We start from the raw sequence: 18,781 nt of genomic DNA, 5'->3' as shown, positions 1-18,781 counted from the left end.
ACCAGTGTGTGCTGATTCTGAGACTTCGGGTCAGCACCTCACGCATCCCAGAAGGAGGCAGACACTCCTAGGGGACCGGCCCTCCTGGGGATCGCTGAAAACACAGCCCCACATGCAGATGCTCTTGTTCTTAGAAACACCCAGGCGAGCGATGTAACGCCCCGATGTCTCAGGTAGGAACCAGCTCTGAGCCGAAAAGGTGGGAGCACATTCCATCTTGCGTGTCTGTGGGTGGACTCACCCTGTGACTTCCCCTGGGAAATGTGTGGAGCAAGCTCAGCCCCTGCTACACTCAGGCGCTGCTCCTCCATGCTCTGGGTGCCCCAGATGCAGGTCCGGAGCCGGCAGGGAGACCGAAGCTCATCCAAAGCCCTCAAGGTCCACCCAGAGACCAGCCACACCACCCGCCGTCTGAATCCCATGCTTTTAAATTCTGTAATCTACCATTTTATGTGACTTTCACTTCACATGCATGGGCTTTATCTTCCTCACTGAGCCCCTAGGGGTGGGAACCGTGGAGGATGCTTATTTCTGTCCCAGCGCCCGCGGTCAGTGCGGCACGGAGGACGGCTCTGGGCCAGCAGGCAGGAGACAACCCGCCCAGCGTCAGTTTTACTCTCAGCTTCCTGCAGGGCTCTGGGCCTCACTCTCCTGGTTCAGGAAACACGCGGCCCCCACGATGTGCACTCCCTGAGCTCTTCTGGAGCTGAGGTGAGCAGCAAAGGCCTGGGCGCTGGACCACACGGTCACAGCCTGGCCCCGAAGGGGAGGCAGCCGCCCAGGTATCTCGAGCTCCTGGCATGTCCTGCGCCTGCCCCTTACGTGACTCCCTCTCATAAGAGCACTTCCTTGTCTCACAGTGCTGGGACTACGCCTCCTCCGCTCTGGGTACACCAGCGCCAAGCCTTCACAGATCCCCAACACGTATGCTGAAAGAATAAAAGAATGGATGCGCAAATGCAGCTTGTTTGAAGGCGCAGGTCACGAGTGCCTCTCAGATGTAGCTGGGGTGAGAGAAGGAGGCTAGGAAGCAAGAAAGAGGAAAGAATTTGGGGACGGCCAACTTCACGAGACCGGGAGGCAGGGCCATGCCCAGCACAGGGGTGAGGCTGCCGCGTCCAGCTCTCATTTCCCAACAGGTGACACACACCCTCAACCGCAGCCTCCAGACCTAGGAACCAGCCAATGAGGAGGTGCCAGCAGTGACCTTCTGGGGGCCAGTGTCACCGTGCCCACAGGCCCCAAGCCATTGCTCACCTGCTGGGTTCCCAGCCACCATGCCCCTCAGTTCAGAGAGCGCCCCTGGGTGCCCACTCCGAGGAAGGGCCGAGGGGCATCCCATTCTCCCCCCTTTCCCCGCCTGCAGCTTCCCTGTTCAGCAGCATCTACTCAGCCCAGCCCTAGAGAGACTCGGTGGGGGAAACATCCCAACCCTAGGGACAAATGAGGCCACTGAGGTGGTCAGAGGTGAATGGCCAAGGCACACCTGGAATCCTCCAGTGGTTTTCTCGGGGGCGGGGGGCACAGGGAGGGCCCTGAGAGGTTGGCATCGCAGCCACCCTCCCTCCAGGAAGGGCCCTCCTTGTGCTTGCTGGGCTCCTAGCAGGATGGGCTCAGGGCCAACGTCGGGCAGCAGAAAGAGTAAGAGTTGGCTACCAAGTGATCACGTGGCCTTCTGCAGTCCTGCCTGGTCTCGGACCCTTGTTTCCTCTCTCTGGGGCTCCTCTGTACTTTAAAAGATGACATCTGCTCTTTTGCTTTGCTGCTCTGTCCCACTGCACCCAGGTGGCACCACTTCCATGTGTAGCTTGCTCTGTGAATGTTCTTAAGAGGGACATGTCTGTGTGTCTGTCTCTGTGCGTGCACATCTGCTGGGGCTGTCTGAAGGTCCCAATCGTGGAGGGAAGGGGCAGTGCAATCTGGCTTCTCCTAAGCACAAGCTCGAATGAAAAGAACACAACACTTTGCTGCTAAAACTGACCGATGGGGTCTGGAGGGCTGTCTGTCTACCTGCACGAGGCTCTGTGCCTGCCCAGAGAGGTTGGGCCCACGTGAAAGACCTGCTGTGCTGGCAGTGGAAAGGCATGGATCAGGTGAATGTGCCCATATGCTAGCGGATGTCCCAAGCCCTGAAGCTTGGTGGTTTGTTGAGATCAGCTGGCACATTTAGTGCCCTTGGGATAGCAGTTATTACCTCTGAATGCAGGAGCACAGGGGGCCGTAAGATAGGGCAGGCTATGCGGTGCTTAGTAGGGATACCAATATTGAGGAATGTGGCTGCCCCAGCACAAAAGGTGAAGGTGGAAAATTGTTCCTGGCCCATGTCTCAGGCACCACCGCAACAGAATTATGACACCCTAGGAGTGTGTCAGCTGGGAGACCCAGGTTGTGACTGTACCTCCAAACCACCTTGGCTCCCCTTCTTCCTCCAAGGCAAAGGAGGAGTTTTGTCGGCTTTGTTCACAGCCATATCTCCCAGGCCTGGATCAGCAAGCACTTGGCTCACAACAGGTGCTAATAGTTACTCCCTAAAGCCAGGCCTGCCCCAGAGAGGAGAAGTCAGCAGGGATCTAGCATATCGAGCAACTGGGGGTGGGGGCTGTGGGCTGGGTCCTCAACGCAGTGCCCAGGGCCCGGCTCTGTGATTCCAGCCAGGTTGCTCCAGGGAGGCAAAGCCCTCTGTCCGTGGTGTTCCATCTGGGCCACCCTCCCCTGGGCCTGGCCTGAGAGCCCAGGCACCCAGGTGCACCCTCCACTCCTCGTCCTTGGGAGGCACATCAGCACCTTCTCTCCTCCCCCACCCACCTCCACAGCCCTGATCGCCACCCTGCTCAGCCTCCCTGGAACCCACCACTTGCCAAGGACCTTGGTGTCCCTCTGAGGATGATGGAGATGACCCTGGGCAGGACAGGCAGGGAACAGGAGGTGGAAGAGGTTCGCTCACCCAGCCTCGGGCACCAGAGCACACAGCATGGCCTGGAACCCTCCACTCCCCAAACTGCAAGGATGCTCCTCCCAGGTGGACCCATACTACAGAGTTCAAAAGACTCAGGAATGCTTGGAGAACAGAAATGGATACGGAGACAATCTATATAGCAAACACTTCTGCCACGGTTCTATTTATGGTGTTTAGGAGGCAAGTCGGGTGGGGGGAGGAGAAACACCCCAACCCTCAGAGGTAGACCGATACCCAGACCACCAGAAAACCAGACAGCAGGTGTTCTAAGCAAACAGGTGTAAAGGGATTAGTGCCTGGGGCAGTTTATTTGAAAAGGTTTCTTGGGAGTGAGTTTTAAGCAGAATTTAAAAGGAGGTTAAAAACAAAACAAAACAAAACAAAACAAAACAAAACTTCCTTGACAGAAAGCAAAGAAGGTGTTAATAGTCTGTAATTCAGGGATTTTAAAGTGAGTGGTGACACAGGCTGTGCGGGGCCAGGTGTCCCAGACACTCAGGTAAACATCTTCCCCCAGGGTAAAGATGCAGGTCACAGTGCAGGTCACAGTGCCAGGGAAGGAGGGAGAGAGGGGACAGACATCTGCTTCAGTCTAACTCGCCCAAGTCTGTAAAACAGTCTAACTCCAGGAACAACCATCTTGGTGGAAAAATGAGAGCACAGAAGGAGAAAAAGAATAAATGAGCAACCCCAGCTGAGGGGTGGTGGCTGAGAAAAACCAGAATGGGGACAGAAAGCGATGACAGTGCCTGGCAGTGGGATCCCAGCAAGGGCTGGGGAAGGAAGGAGGGAGGGCAGACTGGAGCCGGCTCCCCACCTGAGAAGCTCGGGAGCGGAGAGGGAAGATGCAGGCGGCCCCCTTCCCTCGGCCCTGCCGGGTAAGCCACTGTCCACGCCCTGACCCGTGCTGGCCTTCGGCCCAAGGAAAGCTGTGCGAGGCTTCACTCAGCGCTGCTCAGCAAACAAGTGTGCCTTCTTCTAGGGGGCAGATTATCATTTACAAAGAGTACAGAAAACAAAGATAATTATTCTTTCCACTCGAGAACCCTGGGCCACCCGGCTGGGACCCAGGCGCGTCAGCAACCCAGTGAGAGAACTCCTGTGCTCTCCTTGGCCTGTGTCAACAAAGCTGTGATTCATAGCTTCCCTGTGGAAACTGAGACTCTCAGACAATCTCTAGCTGGAGGAGAGGCCTTCCCCACCCCACCCCCGCCTCAGCCCCAAGGAGGAAATAGCTCAGAGAACAGAGAAGCACCACGCCAAGTGCCAAGCTGCCATTCTAGGCTGGTGAGAGTGTCTGCCAAACTGCCGGCTACCCATGTGTCCCTAAAAGGACACCTGTGTGCAAACGCCCTGGCATCTGGCTCTGGCTCTGGCTCTCGTGGGCCTGTCTGCGTAATTAACCTTTCTGGGGCTGCTTCCTCATCCACGAATGGAGACTGAGTGCAGATCTTGCCTCTCTCACTATCCCATCCTTCAAAACCACAGCAAGAAGCAGGAGGTCGGCAAGATATAAGATTTAGCAAATTGTCAGGCTGACTCCTCCCCTGGTAGAGACGGGGAAATAAGATACAGAGAAAAGGAGGACAAGCACCCTGGAAGTCTCCTTATCAGTCTGTAGACTCAGGGGAGTATAGGGCATAGCCAACAGATTAACAGGAGAAGAAAAGAAAAAAAATCCTCTACTAACTGCAACCCGTGGCCTCTTTTGATGAATGGGTGGGACGGAGGGGGAGTGGCCAGCCCAGGAGGCTCCTGGGATAAGGCAGCCTGGAATATGCGATAGATTGGCGCTTCTGCTTCACCGTATACTGTCTCGTTCATAAATTATTTCATGTGCTTCGGTTTTGCCTTCCCAACAGGACCAGGAGCTTTTGATGAAAGAAAAATCACATGTATTATGTTTCTTTTGATTTCCCACAGGACTTGTCACGCAGTGGGCACTTCATTCATACTTGCTTGATTGTATCAGGAGAGAACCTCAACAGACGTTCACTCAGTGCTCACATGCCCCAGGCATTGCAAAAGTAGTTTCCACATGAGAATACTCATCACGGCCCCATTTGGCAGACACAACAAGTTGAGGCTCAGAAAAGTTTCATGACTTTCCCAAGGTCCAACAACGATGAGTAATTGGCAGGCCTGGGATTCAAACCCAAGCCCTCTTGCACAGGAGACCGGGAGCTGGCTGGCCGGGAGAGCCACGTTACGTGGGAGTGGGCATGGCACCAGCACACACGCTCTGGAAAATCATGTGTGACCTACACAATAGATGTGAAAGCTTAAGAGCAAAACAAAGGGGCCATCAAAACAGGGTGGGCTCCTAAGGAAGATGGTTTGCAGAGCAGGATTTTCAAGATCTGGAGGGAAAGCTTGAAGGCTGTGGAGGGCCGGCTGCAGTTACTGAGAAAATGCTCAGAAACAGGAAGTGCCTAAGGAACAGGAAACAGTGGGTCGCAGACACCTGTACTGACACAAGGTGTTTGGACAGCAGGGAGTCGGTCCCAGGCCGAGGAAAGCGGTTTAGAAATGAGGCAGTGTTTTCTGAGTCCCTTATAAGATGCATGATTAGCACATGACTGAAAGCAATTAACTTGCCTCACATTGGTCTGCTGATCAAGTTGCAACTGGAAAGGAGTTTCCATGGAGGGGGGTATGCCAGGGAACCAGCCTGTGGCTCTTACAACATGTCCCGAGGGTGCCGCATGTGAGCTCAGGGTTGGCGAATGCCCAGGGGATGCCATCAGAAAGCCCTCTCCGTGAGAGTGCCCCGCCCCTCCTGGAGGCCCATAAAAGCCCCAGGTCCGGGGCTCCCTACCACCTGCCTCCTCCACCCCCTGCACGAGCCTACCTCAGGCGCTGCTCTCGCCGGCCTTCCTTGCCGCCATGTCTCGGCAGTCCACTGTCACCTTCCAGACCGGCAGCCGCAGGGGCTTCAGCACGGCCTCAGCCACCACCCCAGCAGCCGGCCGCTCCCGCTTCAGCTCCGTCTCTGTGGCCCGCTCCACCGGGGGCAGCGGGGGGCCGGGAAGGGTCAGCAGTGCTGGGGTCGGCTTCGGAAGCCGCAGCCTCTACAACCTGGGGGGGCCCAAGCGGGTCTCCATCAGTGGGTGCGGCAGCAGCTTCCGAAGTGGCTTTGGTGGCAGGGCTAGCAACGGGTTTGGGGTCAACAGTGGATTTGGCTATGGGGTTGGAATTGGAGGGGGCTTTGGTGGCCCTGGCTTCCCTGCCTGCCCCCCTGGAGGTATCCAAGAGGTCACGGTCAACCAGAGTCTCCTGGCTCCCCTCAACCTGCAAATTGACCCCACCATCCAGCGGGTGAGGACCGAGGAGCGCGAGCAGATCAAGACCCTCAACAACAAGTTCGCCTCCTTCATCGACAAGGTGAGACATGAGCTCTGTCTGTTCCCTTGAGTCTGGGATTGAACAAACTGTTGGAAAGGCCCCATCCCAGAAGGAAGAGCAATAGGGCAATGGCCTCCCTGTGGGGAAGCCCCCCGGGGGGCCCAGGCATTTTCCAGGTGGGCCAGCTTGCCCACAGGACCTTGTGGCAGTTTCCTCTTTTAGAGCCCCATGGGCTGGTTCCAAGTCCACACCGAGGGCAAAGCTAAGCTGACTCTCTACAGGAGGACAGTTGCCACTGAGCGAGCTGCCCTCACCAGCCCAGGTGGCTTTGAGAAACTCAACCAGGCACGGAGGCCCCTGGGCCCCTCCATGCTCATTCTGTGAAGCCCAAGGGAACTTTGGGGTAGCTTCGTGGGGTTTCTCCTTTGGGGTTGGCATTGTCAGTTACATAGTTGCCAGATGGATGTCAGGTGAAAAAATATCTTTTTCTTCCCTCCTTTATTAACTGGAGTATCTGACTCTGCCTCCCTGGCTTCTCAAGATCCTATTCTCTCTTCCCCCCTGCAGGTGCGGTTCCTGGAGCAGCAGAACAAGGTCCTGGAGACCAAGTGGAGCCTCCTGCAGGAGCAGGGCACCAGGTCCGTGAGGCAGAACCTGGAGCCCCTCTTTGACGCCTACATCAGTGACCTCCGGCGGCAGCTGGAAAGCATCACCAATGAGAGGGGCAGGCTCGAGGCTGAGCTGAGGAACATGCAGGACACCGTGGAAGATCTCAAAGTCAGGTAAGTGGGACACAGCCTCTGGCCACACATAGCCATCCCAGGCCTCCTTTGTTTGAGGACCAGAGAGGAGCAAAAGAGCAGATGCCAGTGTCAGCCAGGAGCTTTGGAACTGGCAGTCATTATCACATAAGGTGAAGACGGTGTGGTGTGGGGTAACAAAGGGACCTTCATCTCATGCATCACTGTTAACAAGGAGCCCATCCTTATGTCTACATGACCACAAAGGGAGACCAGCACTATCTAACAAAACATTGTTACTCACTCAGAAAAGCATAATGTTATTTCACAGTCTGCATATTATTTAATTCCACTGGACATGGGCTCAGTTATTGAGATAACTTGCAATTCCCAGAAGGCCTTAGCTTGGGAGTGAAGAGAGGCAGGAAGGAAGAGTTTCAGCAAGGCAATCTCATCTTCCTCGTGGAGGCAAATCCTGACTGCACATCATTGGAACGGTAGTGGGTAAGGTAGCCAGTGGAAAGGGACGGCCCTAGCCAACCCCTTAGCTGGCTTACTCTTGCTTCTGAGTTTTAGCTACGCCTAGATACAAAAACACACTTCTTTTCAATGGCCACCCTGAGGTTCAAAAAAAATATATCAAAATATACCTGGACTGTCTCCCAAGCAGATTAAGTTAACCCCACAGTTTCAGCAGGCACTTGAGGCAGCAAATGTTTTTAAAGATTAGAATTATGCATTCATAGAAAGATGCAGTGGCATAAGTATATATTTCTATTCCCTTAAGTTCCATGCTCACCTTCTAGTCTTACAAAAGTTAAAAAAAAAAAAAAAACTAGCAGAAACAATTATCCCCCTTTTATAGAGGGAGAAATAGAGGTTAAGTGAATCACCGAAGTCACACACAGGTCAGCGGAAGAGCGGGGAAGGATGTGAGGTCTCTTACCTCTTGCCACACCAGGCTGGGAGAGTTCAATGGAGGACTTGCTCAATAGCACACCCCTCCTCTGTCCTTACAGGTATGAAGATGAAATTAACAAGCGCACGGCTGCTGAGAATGAGTTTGTGGCCCTGAAAAAGGTGAGTGGAAATGTAGCTCAAAGGAGAAGATTTAAAACTGAATCTTGGAGTGTGGGGTGGCCTGACCCATGGGCCACCCAAGAAATGTCACATCAACCTGGAGAACAACTGGAGAACTCAAACCTGCCAAAACACTCCCTCTGTGTTTACGGCCCCACTGTCCCTGCTTGGGTTTCTGCCAGCTCAGGGAACTCAAGCCCCTGTTCTCAGTCATCACCCATCCCCACACACAAAGCCCTCAGACCCAGAGTTTTCTAAAATCCAAACTAGATGTTCAGGGAAAACTTTGTTTGGCTTCTTTTGGATTCACTGCCTGGGGCTATGGTCTCAGAGGAGCATCTTGTGCTGTCATTCTAGGACGTGGATGCTGCCTACATGAACAAGGTGGAGCTGGAGGCCAAGGTCAAATCTCTGGCCGATGAGCTCAACTTTCACCGTTTGGTCTTTGAGGCGGTAAGAGTCCGCAGGTGTTCTTGCTCCTAGATCTGGAGTCTGGACAGGAAGGCTGCAGCAGAGTGCTGTCCACTCAGTGCCTCCACCGGGCATCTGGCTGTATATGCCAATTGAGGCCTTAGAGAGCAGGGGAACCAGGGAAAACTGCTGGGAACCTTGTCATGCTGAACTACCCCAGCTCTGAGGCTTCTCTCCCTGCCCCATGGCAGGACCACCCCCGGCAAGGAGGGGGTGCCAATTCCCAAATTCTAGGTCACTGGGTAACATTCCCAAGGAATCAAGATGTACCTGCTCCCTTCTCCTTCCTAGAAAAGTTAACAAAAGCAAGCTTCCTCTCAGCTCATTGGCTGGGGGCTCCTTGCCCTTGGACAATGCCACACCCCGGGCACTGCCCCTCTGCAGGCAGAGACCTGGGTCTGTGGAAAGGGAGAGAGGTAGGAAGTGATGAAGTCATATCATGCAGGGACAGCAGGGTCCTAAACATCACCAGATCCTGAAGAAAGCTTTTATGCTGGCATATTGAGCAGACACATGTCACATTCACATCTATGTGATTTGAACTCAGAGGACACTTACTCACCCTGATACCCAAGGAAAGCCCACAGATGGGAACCTTGAGAAGTGATCAATGACCCAGAAACTTACCGGGTCCCGTAAGTGGGTGGGAGTGCCCAGGGAACAGCTGGAAGGATCTGCCAGGGATGCCAAAGAAGGGATTCCTGACCTGGCTGGGCAGTCAACCACAGGATTCAAGATCCCTTCTTTTTATGCCTCAGTGACGCTGAGTTTACTGCCCCGCAGGAGCTGTCCCAGATGCAGACCCAGGTCAGCGACACATCCGTGGTGCTCTCCATGGACAACAACCGCAACCTGGACCTGGACAGCATCATCGCCGAGGTCAAAGCGCAGTACGAGGACATCGCCAACCGCAGCCGGGCTGAGGCTGAGTCCTGGTACCAGACCAAGGTGAGTGTGGGCACCTCCGTGATGGGTTCCAGGGCTAGTGTTTTCTGAGGCTTCGTATCATCACTTAACTCCGAGCTACAGGCCTCAGGAAATGTGTGAGCATTTCCGGTTTTTTCAACTTGGCAGGAGCATCTTTGATGCTATGGAAATGTAGCTTGAAACCTAACCATACACACTAACATGCAGTCAGGGCAACTTTGGGTGTTCAGGACATCCAGGGCCCCACATTGCTTGAGATCTCAGTGGGGACAGGGAAGGTGAGCCCCCAAAACAACCAGGAAAGGTTGTGAAGCAGTTTCTGAAAGGCCTATTTATTCCATAATATTTTCTGAGCTCCTACTGTATGCCAAGCAGGATTGCAGGGCTGTAAACGAATAAACTACCAACAGAGAACCCCAGGCCCAGGAGGCCATAAAGTGAATGGACAATCATGGAAGGGAAAAGACAACATCACTAAAAAGCTCCCAGGAAGAGGTGGGCTTCTAGTCCAGCTGGGAAGCAGTGAGGGACCAAAGATGGCCGAGGAGCAGGGACATGTGTGAGGCCCCGCAAGTAGCTAGAAGGCAGGAACGAGCGCTTTGTTGAGCAGGAGAGTCTGAGTCAGGAAGAGGGGGACTCAGGCTAACCCTAAAGACCTGCTGCCCAGAGGCTCAGATGGCTTTGGAGGGGTAGAGTCGACCCAGGAGATCAGCTCCCTGCCAAGTCCAGACCCCTCATGGGCAGCTGCTCACGGACAAGCCGGCTCCTGTCCCTTGCCCTGCTCTGGGCACTGCCCTTCCGGTCAGCAGAGTGGTGGAGAGGAAGGCAGGCGGGGCCGGGGCTAGGGAGCCACAGTGCAGTGGCAGCCCCTTGTCAGCGAGAGCATATGGGGTGCGCTTACCGCCAAGGTGAAGTGGTTGAACTGTATAGCAAAGGATTCCTTGCGTTGTTGGGTTGTCGTTCCTTTTAATCATGTGTGTCTAGAAACAGGAAGCTGAGCTATTCAGCGCTTTCAAAACCTGGCAGATCTTGCCTCGGGCAGGGGCTCTGCTTCTGTCGGGGAAATGTGTGGGTTTCACAGCAGTCTGCTGGAGCAGACAGGGTGTAATTATTTCTCCTAAATGAGTGCGTGGTAGATCTGCGCCATTAGACTGAGAGCTGCCTGAGCTCGAGGATTCTTTTCCAAAGTCTCCACAGGTGCCGCCTACGGCCTCTGCACCACCCAGCGCTGTTCCCTGCATCTCCTCCCTGTTTCCCCGGCACTGGTGTTGGGAGGGCTCACAAAATCCATGGGCACAGTTGGTCTGGACGCATGCCCCGCGACCAGCAACTCCCCGGGGACAGTGACCAAGTCACTGCCTCACTCCCAGAACACACCATTCCTTCCTCAGCCAGGGTCTTCACACAGCCTGTTTCTTTTGTCTGGAATGTTTTCCCCAAAATCTGGTCACTTAGGTCCCTCCTTCCCATCCTTTAGACCACAGGTGGAGCATCTCAGTCTCTGGAGAGACTTCCCTGACCACCACCTGCCACTCGCAAGTCTACGTCAAATTCTTTTACTACACTCTCCCAGGACCCTGGTCATTTCCTAAGGGGCACTTATCTCAGTTTGGAACTGTAATGTGATCATACGCTGATTTGAGTAACGTCTATCTCTCCCAATAAACTGTAAGCTTCAGGGGAATGAGTGAAGGATCAGTGAATGAATGCACCTACCTGTGGCACCAAGGGCCAGGTGCACACAACGAGTGCCCAGGCCAGGCGTTTGACTAGCTGACTGAGTCTGCTCTGGTTCTCTCAGTACGAGGAGCTGCAGGTCACCGCGGGCAGGCACGGCGATGACCTCCGCAACACCAAGCAAGAGATCTCTGAGGTGAACCGCATGATCCAGAGGCTGAGAGCTGAGATCGACAGTGTCAAGAAGCAGGTAGAGTTTTGGCAAGGACAAGAGCTCCTCAAATACTAATTTCTTCTGGGTCATTCTGCCACCTCACAACTCTTCCCCAAGAAGCAGCATACCTCCAGGGGCTGTGGGTGGGACTCATGGCTTCCTCCTTTCCTCACAGTGCTCCAGCCTGCAAACGGCCATCGCCGACGCAGAGCAGCGTGGAGAACTAGCCCTCAAAGATGCACGGGCCAAGCTGGTGGACCTTGAAGAGGCCCTGCAGAAGGCCAAGCAGGACATGGCCCGGCTGCTGCGTGAGTACCAGGAGCTCATGAACGTCAAGCTGGCCCTGGACGTGGAGATCGCCACCTACCGCAAGCTGCTGGAGGGCGAGGAGAGCAGGTGAGAGCAGATGCACCAACTCCATCCTCAAAGCAAGCTGAGCTGCCCACCCCTCTGCCTGGCTGCCTGGGAATCCCTAGGGGCTCAGGATGCTGCAGCTCCTCCTCTTTTGGAAAAGGGAGCAAAATGCAGATGCAGTTGGGCCATGACAAAGAACATGGGTACAATTTCCTTCCAGGCTAGTAAATCACTGGAGGTGCAACTACATTGAGTACCCCATAGAAATCCAGGACCTGGTTAGGTCTAAGTAATCAAATTCAATCAAAAGAGAAACTGGTTACATAGCTGGTCTCGAAATGTGGTACAAAAAGCCCTGTACTGAGAATAAAGTGTCCTAGTATTGAGGCTTACAGGTATACCACTAACTAGCCACGTTACCTTGGGGAAGTCAGTCTCCCCTCTCTGGCCCTCAATTTCTTCAATGAGAGAATGAAGAGGCCAGATTCCATGATCTCCAAAGTCCAGTGGGAGCTTTGTGCTCTGCCAATTACTAGCCCTGTGACCAAGGGCAAATTACTTACCCTTTCCATGCCTCGGTGTTCTAACCTATCAAATGAGATAACAATAACTCCAAATTCATATATTTTTAGAAGGGTTAAACTAAGGGAATATTCACAAAGCTCTCAGAACAATGCATGATACACAGTGTTCATAAATGTTAGGTGTCATTCAGTTTAGTGGCTTTGGAATGGGCTTTAGAATCAGATAAATCTGCCTTCAAATCCAGATTTATGACCATGGTCAAGTCAATTAACTTCTCTGAGCTTCAGTCTCTCCCTTTGTGAGATTGAGATACATCCTGCCAAATGGGGTGGTTGAGAGAACTTAGTGGTATAATATGGTAACAGGTACTCAATAATCATCAGCTCTTGTTAAGGTTCTAAGTACATGCTTATGAATGAATGCCAGTTTTGTCCTCAACATGCTAAAGCAAAGTTGCTCTGGTTGCTAACAAAATAACAGACTGATTATTGCTATTGTTATTCTCATGACTCAGACTCCTCTCCACACCTGCAATAACCTCCACGCTGGCCCAGTGCACGACAATAGTCCCTTGTTGAGAGACAAACCTTTTTGTTACAGGACAGGTTCTGCCTTTCTGATTCGCACCAGTATAATATTACTTTTAACTTCCTTGAGGTGTCTAAATAGTTTAAACCAAAAATATGTTTCTGAAATTACAGGTTTTGCTCCTATGAACCTCAAATTCCACATTATATCATTCATTAGATTATTATTTTTAATGCTACTAGTACTTAAATAAATTCAATCTACATTACTTCTGCAGTAAAAATAATAAAGAGTATTGAAATGCATTTAAAATAATTGCAAAAATGTCATTGCAAATGCCCCCAAGTTGCCGGACAGAATAGTAACCCTCCTTCTCCCCTCTCTTCCCAATCAGGCTGAGTGGAGAAGGAGTTGCTCCAGTTAACATCTGTGAGTATGGCTTCCTTATTCTGCCCTTTGGAGTATGTGTGGTTGAGGGATGAGGGGGGCAGGTTTGCAGGAGGGTGAGGATGCAGGGCATTAGAGGGGGTCCCACAGACAGGATTCATTTTGAGAAGGTTGGAGGTTTTGAGTACATTAAAAAGAAAGTTATCTTAGGAGAGAGTCTTTAATGTCACAACTCTTTTCTCTTTGAGAGTGAAGGTGCCACAGAAGGGGTGAGGGGAGGTTTGTTGTCATTGCTCTGCATGGGTCTAGAAGACCCCAGCCACAGCTCCCACTTCCCAGGAGTACAGGCCTTTCTTGCTGGGGCTGCAAGCCGAGCTAGGAAATGAACATTTTATGTGGACAGGATTTATGGAAACTCCTGGTCTGCCTTGGGCCTTTGGAGGAAGTCATCATGCTGGGTGCAAGGGCATTGCCACCCAGGTGGCTCTTCCCCAAAACCGTTTGGGAAGAAGCCCCACTGCTTGGCTCAGCTCTGCAGAGTATAAGTGCAGAGAGTTGCCAAGGGTTTGCAAGACAGCAAGGGCAGCATCAAACATGGCAGTTGGGTTCAGCTACTTCAACACAGGAGCGGCATTAGCAAGCCAGCACAGCTCTGTGCCAGTTAGAGCAGAAATCGTCACTCACAGAGCTCGGTGCTGGCACTGTGAGCCCAGCTGAAATGACTTTTACAACTTGCACTCTACAAGTCAGTTTGGTTTTCTGGATGGGGGATTCATAGGAGCAATTGATTAAATTAGTCAATGATTCTAGAAGTCGGAGCCTTCTGAACCACCTAGGTGTCCTCCTTCCCTGATGTCTTTGTCTAATGGTACCAGAGACCCTCAAAAGTGATTTTTGGAATAGAGAGCATAACCTTGAAGCTCCTTTCTCTTGAAAACACCTAAACATCTTCATAGGCTTGTTGGGGCTTCTGCCATGGAGTACCACAAACAGTGTGGCTTAAAACAACAGAAGTGTGCTATCTCACAGTTCTGACACCAAAACCAAGGTGTCAGCAAGACCACACTCCCTCTGACATTTGCAGGGGACAATCCTTCCTCGCCTCTTCCTAGTTCCGGTGGTGCTGCCAATCCTCGGTGTCCTGTGGCTTGCAGCTGCATCACTCTAGTGTCTGTCTTAGAGACCACGCATCTATGGCTTCAGATGAATGTCTTCCCTTTTTATAAGGACACTAGTCATATTGCATTAGGACACCCTAAAGACTCTATCTTAATGCAAATACACCTGCAAAGATCCTATTTCCAAGTAAGGCTGCACTCACATGCACTAGGGGTCAGGACTTCACCATAGTTTTATGGAGGGCACAATTCATCCCATAACAGAGTCTGTTTTTAATTCCAATTTTCCTTCTGCAGAGCCTGAAGTAGAGTGCCAGAATGTTTAAAGTGAACAGTGGTTATAAGTTAGGAAAAGAACAGATTGGGAGGAGAAAGAGGGCAGAGTTAACTGGGTTCATCCGTCACTGGTCCATCGAGAACATTCGAGCCACCCGCTGGGATTCCCAGGGCCTAGGCTAGGGGATGTCAAGAGAAGAGCACACATGCCCCCACAGGTTTCCAGAGGAAGGGAGAGTCCAGAGCCAGGCCCAGAGAGGGAGATGGGCTGGCAGAGCAGTAGGGATGGCATGGTGGGACCACGGGGAAGGCAGGTGGACAGGAGCAGCTTCCTGGAGCGGGTCGAGGTCTCCAGCAGGTTCTGGAGGGGAAGAGAGACACTGAGTACCAGTAGCGGGGGCACAGGAGGCCGTCTGCCTGGGGAATGCCAGCGCTACAGCTCAGGGACGCAGGCTGAGGCGCACAGCGTGGTCTCACTAAGCAAGAGAAATTGGAAGGGGGCAAATAGCTGCCTGACAAGACTCCTATCCCCCCCGAGGGCTCCAGGGCACAGGCCCTGACACCTCAGCTGTCACCTCTTCTCTCCTGCCCCTGACTCTGACCACATCTCCCCTTTTCCGGCAGCTGTGGTCACCTCCACCGTTTCCAGTGGCTACGCCGGTGGCAGCAGCATTGGAGGCGGAAGCCTGGGAGTCGGTGGGGGCAGCAGCTACTCCTTCACCACCAACGGCGGGCACAGCCTAGGCGCAGGCCTGGGGGGCTCTGGCTTCAGTGGCAGCAGCAGCCGGGGCCCGGGGGGCAGTGGCTCTAGTGTCAAGTTTGTCTCCACTACGTCCTCCAGCCGGAAGAGCTACAAACACTAAGGGCAGCCACCCAGCCCCCTCAGCCCTGTCTCGAGGCCTGTTTGTACTCACACCTGGACACCTGGGGCCCTCTCCTTGCCTCCCCTCCCTACAGCGCACCTGTGCTGCTGGGAAGCCTGGCGTCCTGGCGACACCCCCTTCCCTGGCTTGAGCCAGCCTCTGTCTTCCCGGCAGCATCTCTCTGCGCTGCATATCCAAAACCAAAGCCCGCTCCGTCTCCAGGCACACATTCGGCCTGTCTTGCAAGGCCCAGGCAGCCTGGAAACTCCTCCTCGGCCCCCCCCTCTCCCTCCCTCCCCCCAGATGCAGAGATGGGGAGTCTGTGTCTCCAGAGCCACCTCAATGGTGTCTATCACCCCATCCACCTCACGGTGCTTATAAGCTGCCTCCTTGGCATGCCTGTTCCCTCTGTCCCCTCCCTGGCATTTGTGCATTAAAGGTGTGTGTCATGTGCTTGGCGTCAGGCACTCTGTTTAGAATGGCGACTGAATGGCGACTGGCGATGGAGCCCAGGGCGATTCTCCTCCTCCCCCAAGTGTGCCCCCCCTTGCGCGGGCTCCACACAGGCAGGGACAGAGGCATCCGCCCTTGCCCGCTTCCCTCTGAGCTGACAAGGCCGGCTGAAGACAGCAAGGCAGGGCCCACGAGACTCCTCCCCTTCTCCGTGGCACGCCTGGGTTGGGAAACCCAAGCCCCTGGGAGAGGCCCTGCCCAGCCTCTCTGCTCCCTGTGTCATGCAGGGCGGTGCTGTCCCCTCCTGGACCAGACCGTGCTCTGAAATGCTGCCAGCACTGAGGTAGGGTAGGTGGCCCGGGACTCCTCGGCAAAGGGGCTGATTGTTCCCTGACAGCTTGGCACTTGCAGACCTGAGCAGAGAAATAACAGGCCAGGGACAGGAGTTAGAAGTCAGGACAGGAGTTAGAAGTCAGCCCTGAGGGCACGGCTTTCACCAAGGAGCTGTTTAGCCCATAATTGCAGGCAGCAGGGAGACATCCAGGAAGCTCCCACATCCCCCATTTCCATAAACACCAGTTTACAAGGCTCCTGGACCCCTCCCCTCAGGCCTGGGCAGGGCTGAGCGCAGTGGGCTCAGCCAGCCAGGTTTTGAAATCCCCAGTCCAGAGTAAGGGAATCGGAGGCCATGAATTAGAAGGAGGGAAGATGAGCATGAGATCAGGGGCTAGAGTTTGGAATGGTTGGGAGGGGAGGACAGCAGGAAGGAGAGAAATGACACTGAGAACAATTGTTTAATCCGCTGGTGCAGGGGAGTGAAGCGTTCCAGTGCAGACCCAGGGACGAGAGCAGTGGAGGGACAGGAATCTGGAGGGAAATCCTGGAGCTTGGACAAGCTTCCTGTCCTCTCTGAGCCCGATGTGCTCCACTGTACCTCCTCTGCGTGAGGAATGGTGATTTGGGGCATGTGACCGGGGTCAGACCACTACATTCTAACATTGGCCCCAGCATCCATGAGCCATGTGACCTCAGCCAAGGTGCCTAATTACACTGACTACACTGTGCCTCAGCTGCCTCATGTGTAAAACAAGAACAGGAATAGCTACCCCCGCAGCGCTATTCATCACGAAAGGGGAAGACAGGTGTAAAGCAGCTACCCAGAGCAGCAACTCAAAAAATGTTCACAGTTGTTATTATTTTTATCATCCACTCTCACAAAGTTTAATGAGAATCAAATGAGATGATGCTGACCTGCTGTGTGGTGGAACACAGATTGAATACTCAATTAATGGTTTGTTGTTGTTGTTGTTGTTGTTTTATCATACATGACCAGAATGGGAAGGGCACAGTCAAGCTTTTGGGATCAGAGCCCAAGACCTGGCAGCAGAGGAGGGAGCTGGGACGGGAAGCAGTGGGAGTGTCCACGGTGGCTGAGAGCCTGGGCGGGTGGGGGGCTTGGGAACTTAGGGCTGCCCCCGGCCCCAGGCCCCAGGCCCCAGGGTGTTCCTCCGGTGACTAGTGGGTCAGGAAGATGGGCTGTGGCCAGACACGCCATTGAGATGAACTCAACAGACTGGAGGTCTTTGATCTTCTCCAGCCAAGCCCAGTTCTTGAAAAGGATAAAAGTCAAGGAGAGTTTGGGAGACACAGACTTTGAAGGCGCCTCATTCCTTTGGCACTTTCACTCCTCTGACCCTCTAGCACCAGCTCCCACCATGACTCAAGGGTCCTCTGTCACCATCAAGTCAGTGGCGCTTGGAACTTCAGTGCTTCCTTGGCCAGCCTCCTCCCAGCCTGCTGGCCCAGCTTCACCTTGTCTCTATGTCCCAGGGCAGGAATTGCTATGGGGGTGGCTTCAGGGGTGGCTTCAGGATGAGGAGTCGCCACAGCCTTGGGGGTAGCAACAGACTCTCCATCAGTGGGGAGCCACTGCTCCAGCCAGGCTAGCTTTGGGGGTGCTGGCTATGGGCTGGGTGTCAGGGGCACAGGGTACAGAGTGGGGGAGCCAACAGTGGGTATGGATTTGGAGGTGGGATGGTGCCTGGAGCTGGGAGTATCCATGAGGTCACCGTCAATCAAAGCCTCCTGACGCCCCTCCACCTGGAGCTTGACCCCTCTCTCCAGTGCATATGGAAGGAGGAGAAGGAGTGACCAACAGTCTCAACAACAAGTTCGCCTCCTTCATCGACAAGGCGAGTGGCAAGTGGGGTCCCCAGCAGGGAAGCAGCTGCTGCCCAGGGACCTCTGTTTCCTGTGCTGTTCTGAGCTGGGCAGTCTGCTGACTTGGAGGGGGAGGGGTGGTTTCCTACCTTGCTGAGGTGGGATCAGAAACATTCCCATCTCTACACTCAAGAGCTCTCTGACCCACTGCAAGGACATTGCTGGTCTGATGGGTAGTGGCCATGCGTTTGGCTTACAGTTAAACAGTTAAAATGGATCCATTTGGAAAGAAAGAGATAAAGGAATGAAGGATAATTAATTCAGTTCATGGAAGCAGGCTGGACCCACTTTTTCTTGCCCAGTTTAATCAGGACGAGTGTCCTTCTATGGCGGTAGGTATATTTCTGGGAAGCTGAGTGGGTGGTGAGGGTGCACTCGGAGTGTTTAGCCCTTTTCTTGCAGCAAGAGTAAAACTGGGAGGTTGGCCTGAGTCCTCCCTGCTGCACGACCTGGCATCCCGGAAGTTTCCCAGCCCTGGGAGAGAGCCCCTCCACGACACTATTCTGTGTTGCACCTCCAGCACTGCACACCCACGCTGGTTGGCTTTGCCTGTGAAGAACCAATTCAAGATCATTCAGGCTCCATGTCTGGGGCCTGGAAGAAAGAGTGCTAAACTGAGAAGCAGCCAACCTGGGTTCCAGTGTGGT

General features: G+C 53.6%; 1 protein-coding gene across 1 annotated transcript; it reads left to right on the top strand.

Annotated features, from left to right (window-relative positions):
- The first annotated feature begins 5,756 nt into the window (after positions 1–5,756).
- Positions 5,757–15,897, top strand: KRT75 (keratin 75). The gene is made up of 9 exons (XM_012763015.2): positions 5,757–6,340; positions 6,869–7,083; positions 8,061–8,121; positions 8,479–8,574; positions 9,376–9,540; positions 11,321–11,446; positions 11,586–11,806; positions 13,212–13,246; positions 15,223–15,897. Exons 1-9 carry the CDS (start codon positions 5,843–5,845, stop codon positions 15,459–15,461), a joined length of 1,656 nt encoding a protein of 551 aa, XP_012618469.1. The 5' UTR covers positions 5,757–5,842; the 3' UTR covers positions 15,462–15,897.
- The last annotated feature ends 2,884 nt before the right edge of the window (positions 15,898–18,781 follow it).

The sequence above is a fragment of the Microcebus murinus genome, chromosome 10 (genome assembly GCF_040939455.1).
Source record: "Microcebus murinus isolate Inina chromosome 10, M.murinus_Inina_mat1.0, whole genome shotgun sequence".
Lineage (NCBI taxonomy): Eukaryota > Metazoa > Chordata > Mammalia > Primates > Cheirogaleidae > Microcebus > Microcebus murinus.
The sequence above is the reverse complement of the archived record's forward strand: the minus strand, read 5'-3'. Positions and strand labels throughout refer to the sequence as shown.

Bases quoted from the DNA above. Each gene is read 5' to 3' on its own strand.
- KRT75 (XM_012763015.2), top strand. From the start codon at position 5,843: ATGTCTCGGCAGTCCACTGTCACCTTCCAGACCGGCAGCCGCAGGGGC. The intron at 7,084-8,060 runs GTAAGTGGGACA...CTGTCCTTACAG, and splicing joins GTGGAAGATCTCAAAGTCAG to GTATGAAGATGAAATTAACA. The intron at 9,541-11,320 runs GTGAGTGTGGGC...TGGTTCTCTCAG, and splicing joins AGTCCTGGTACCAGACCAAG to TACGAGGAGCTGCAGGTCAC.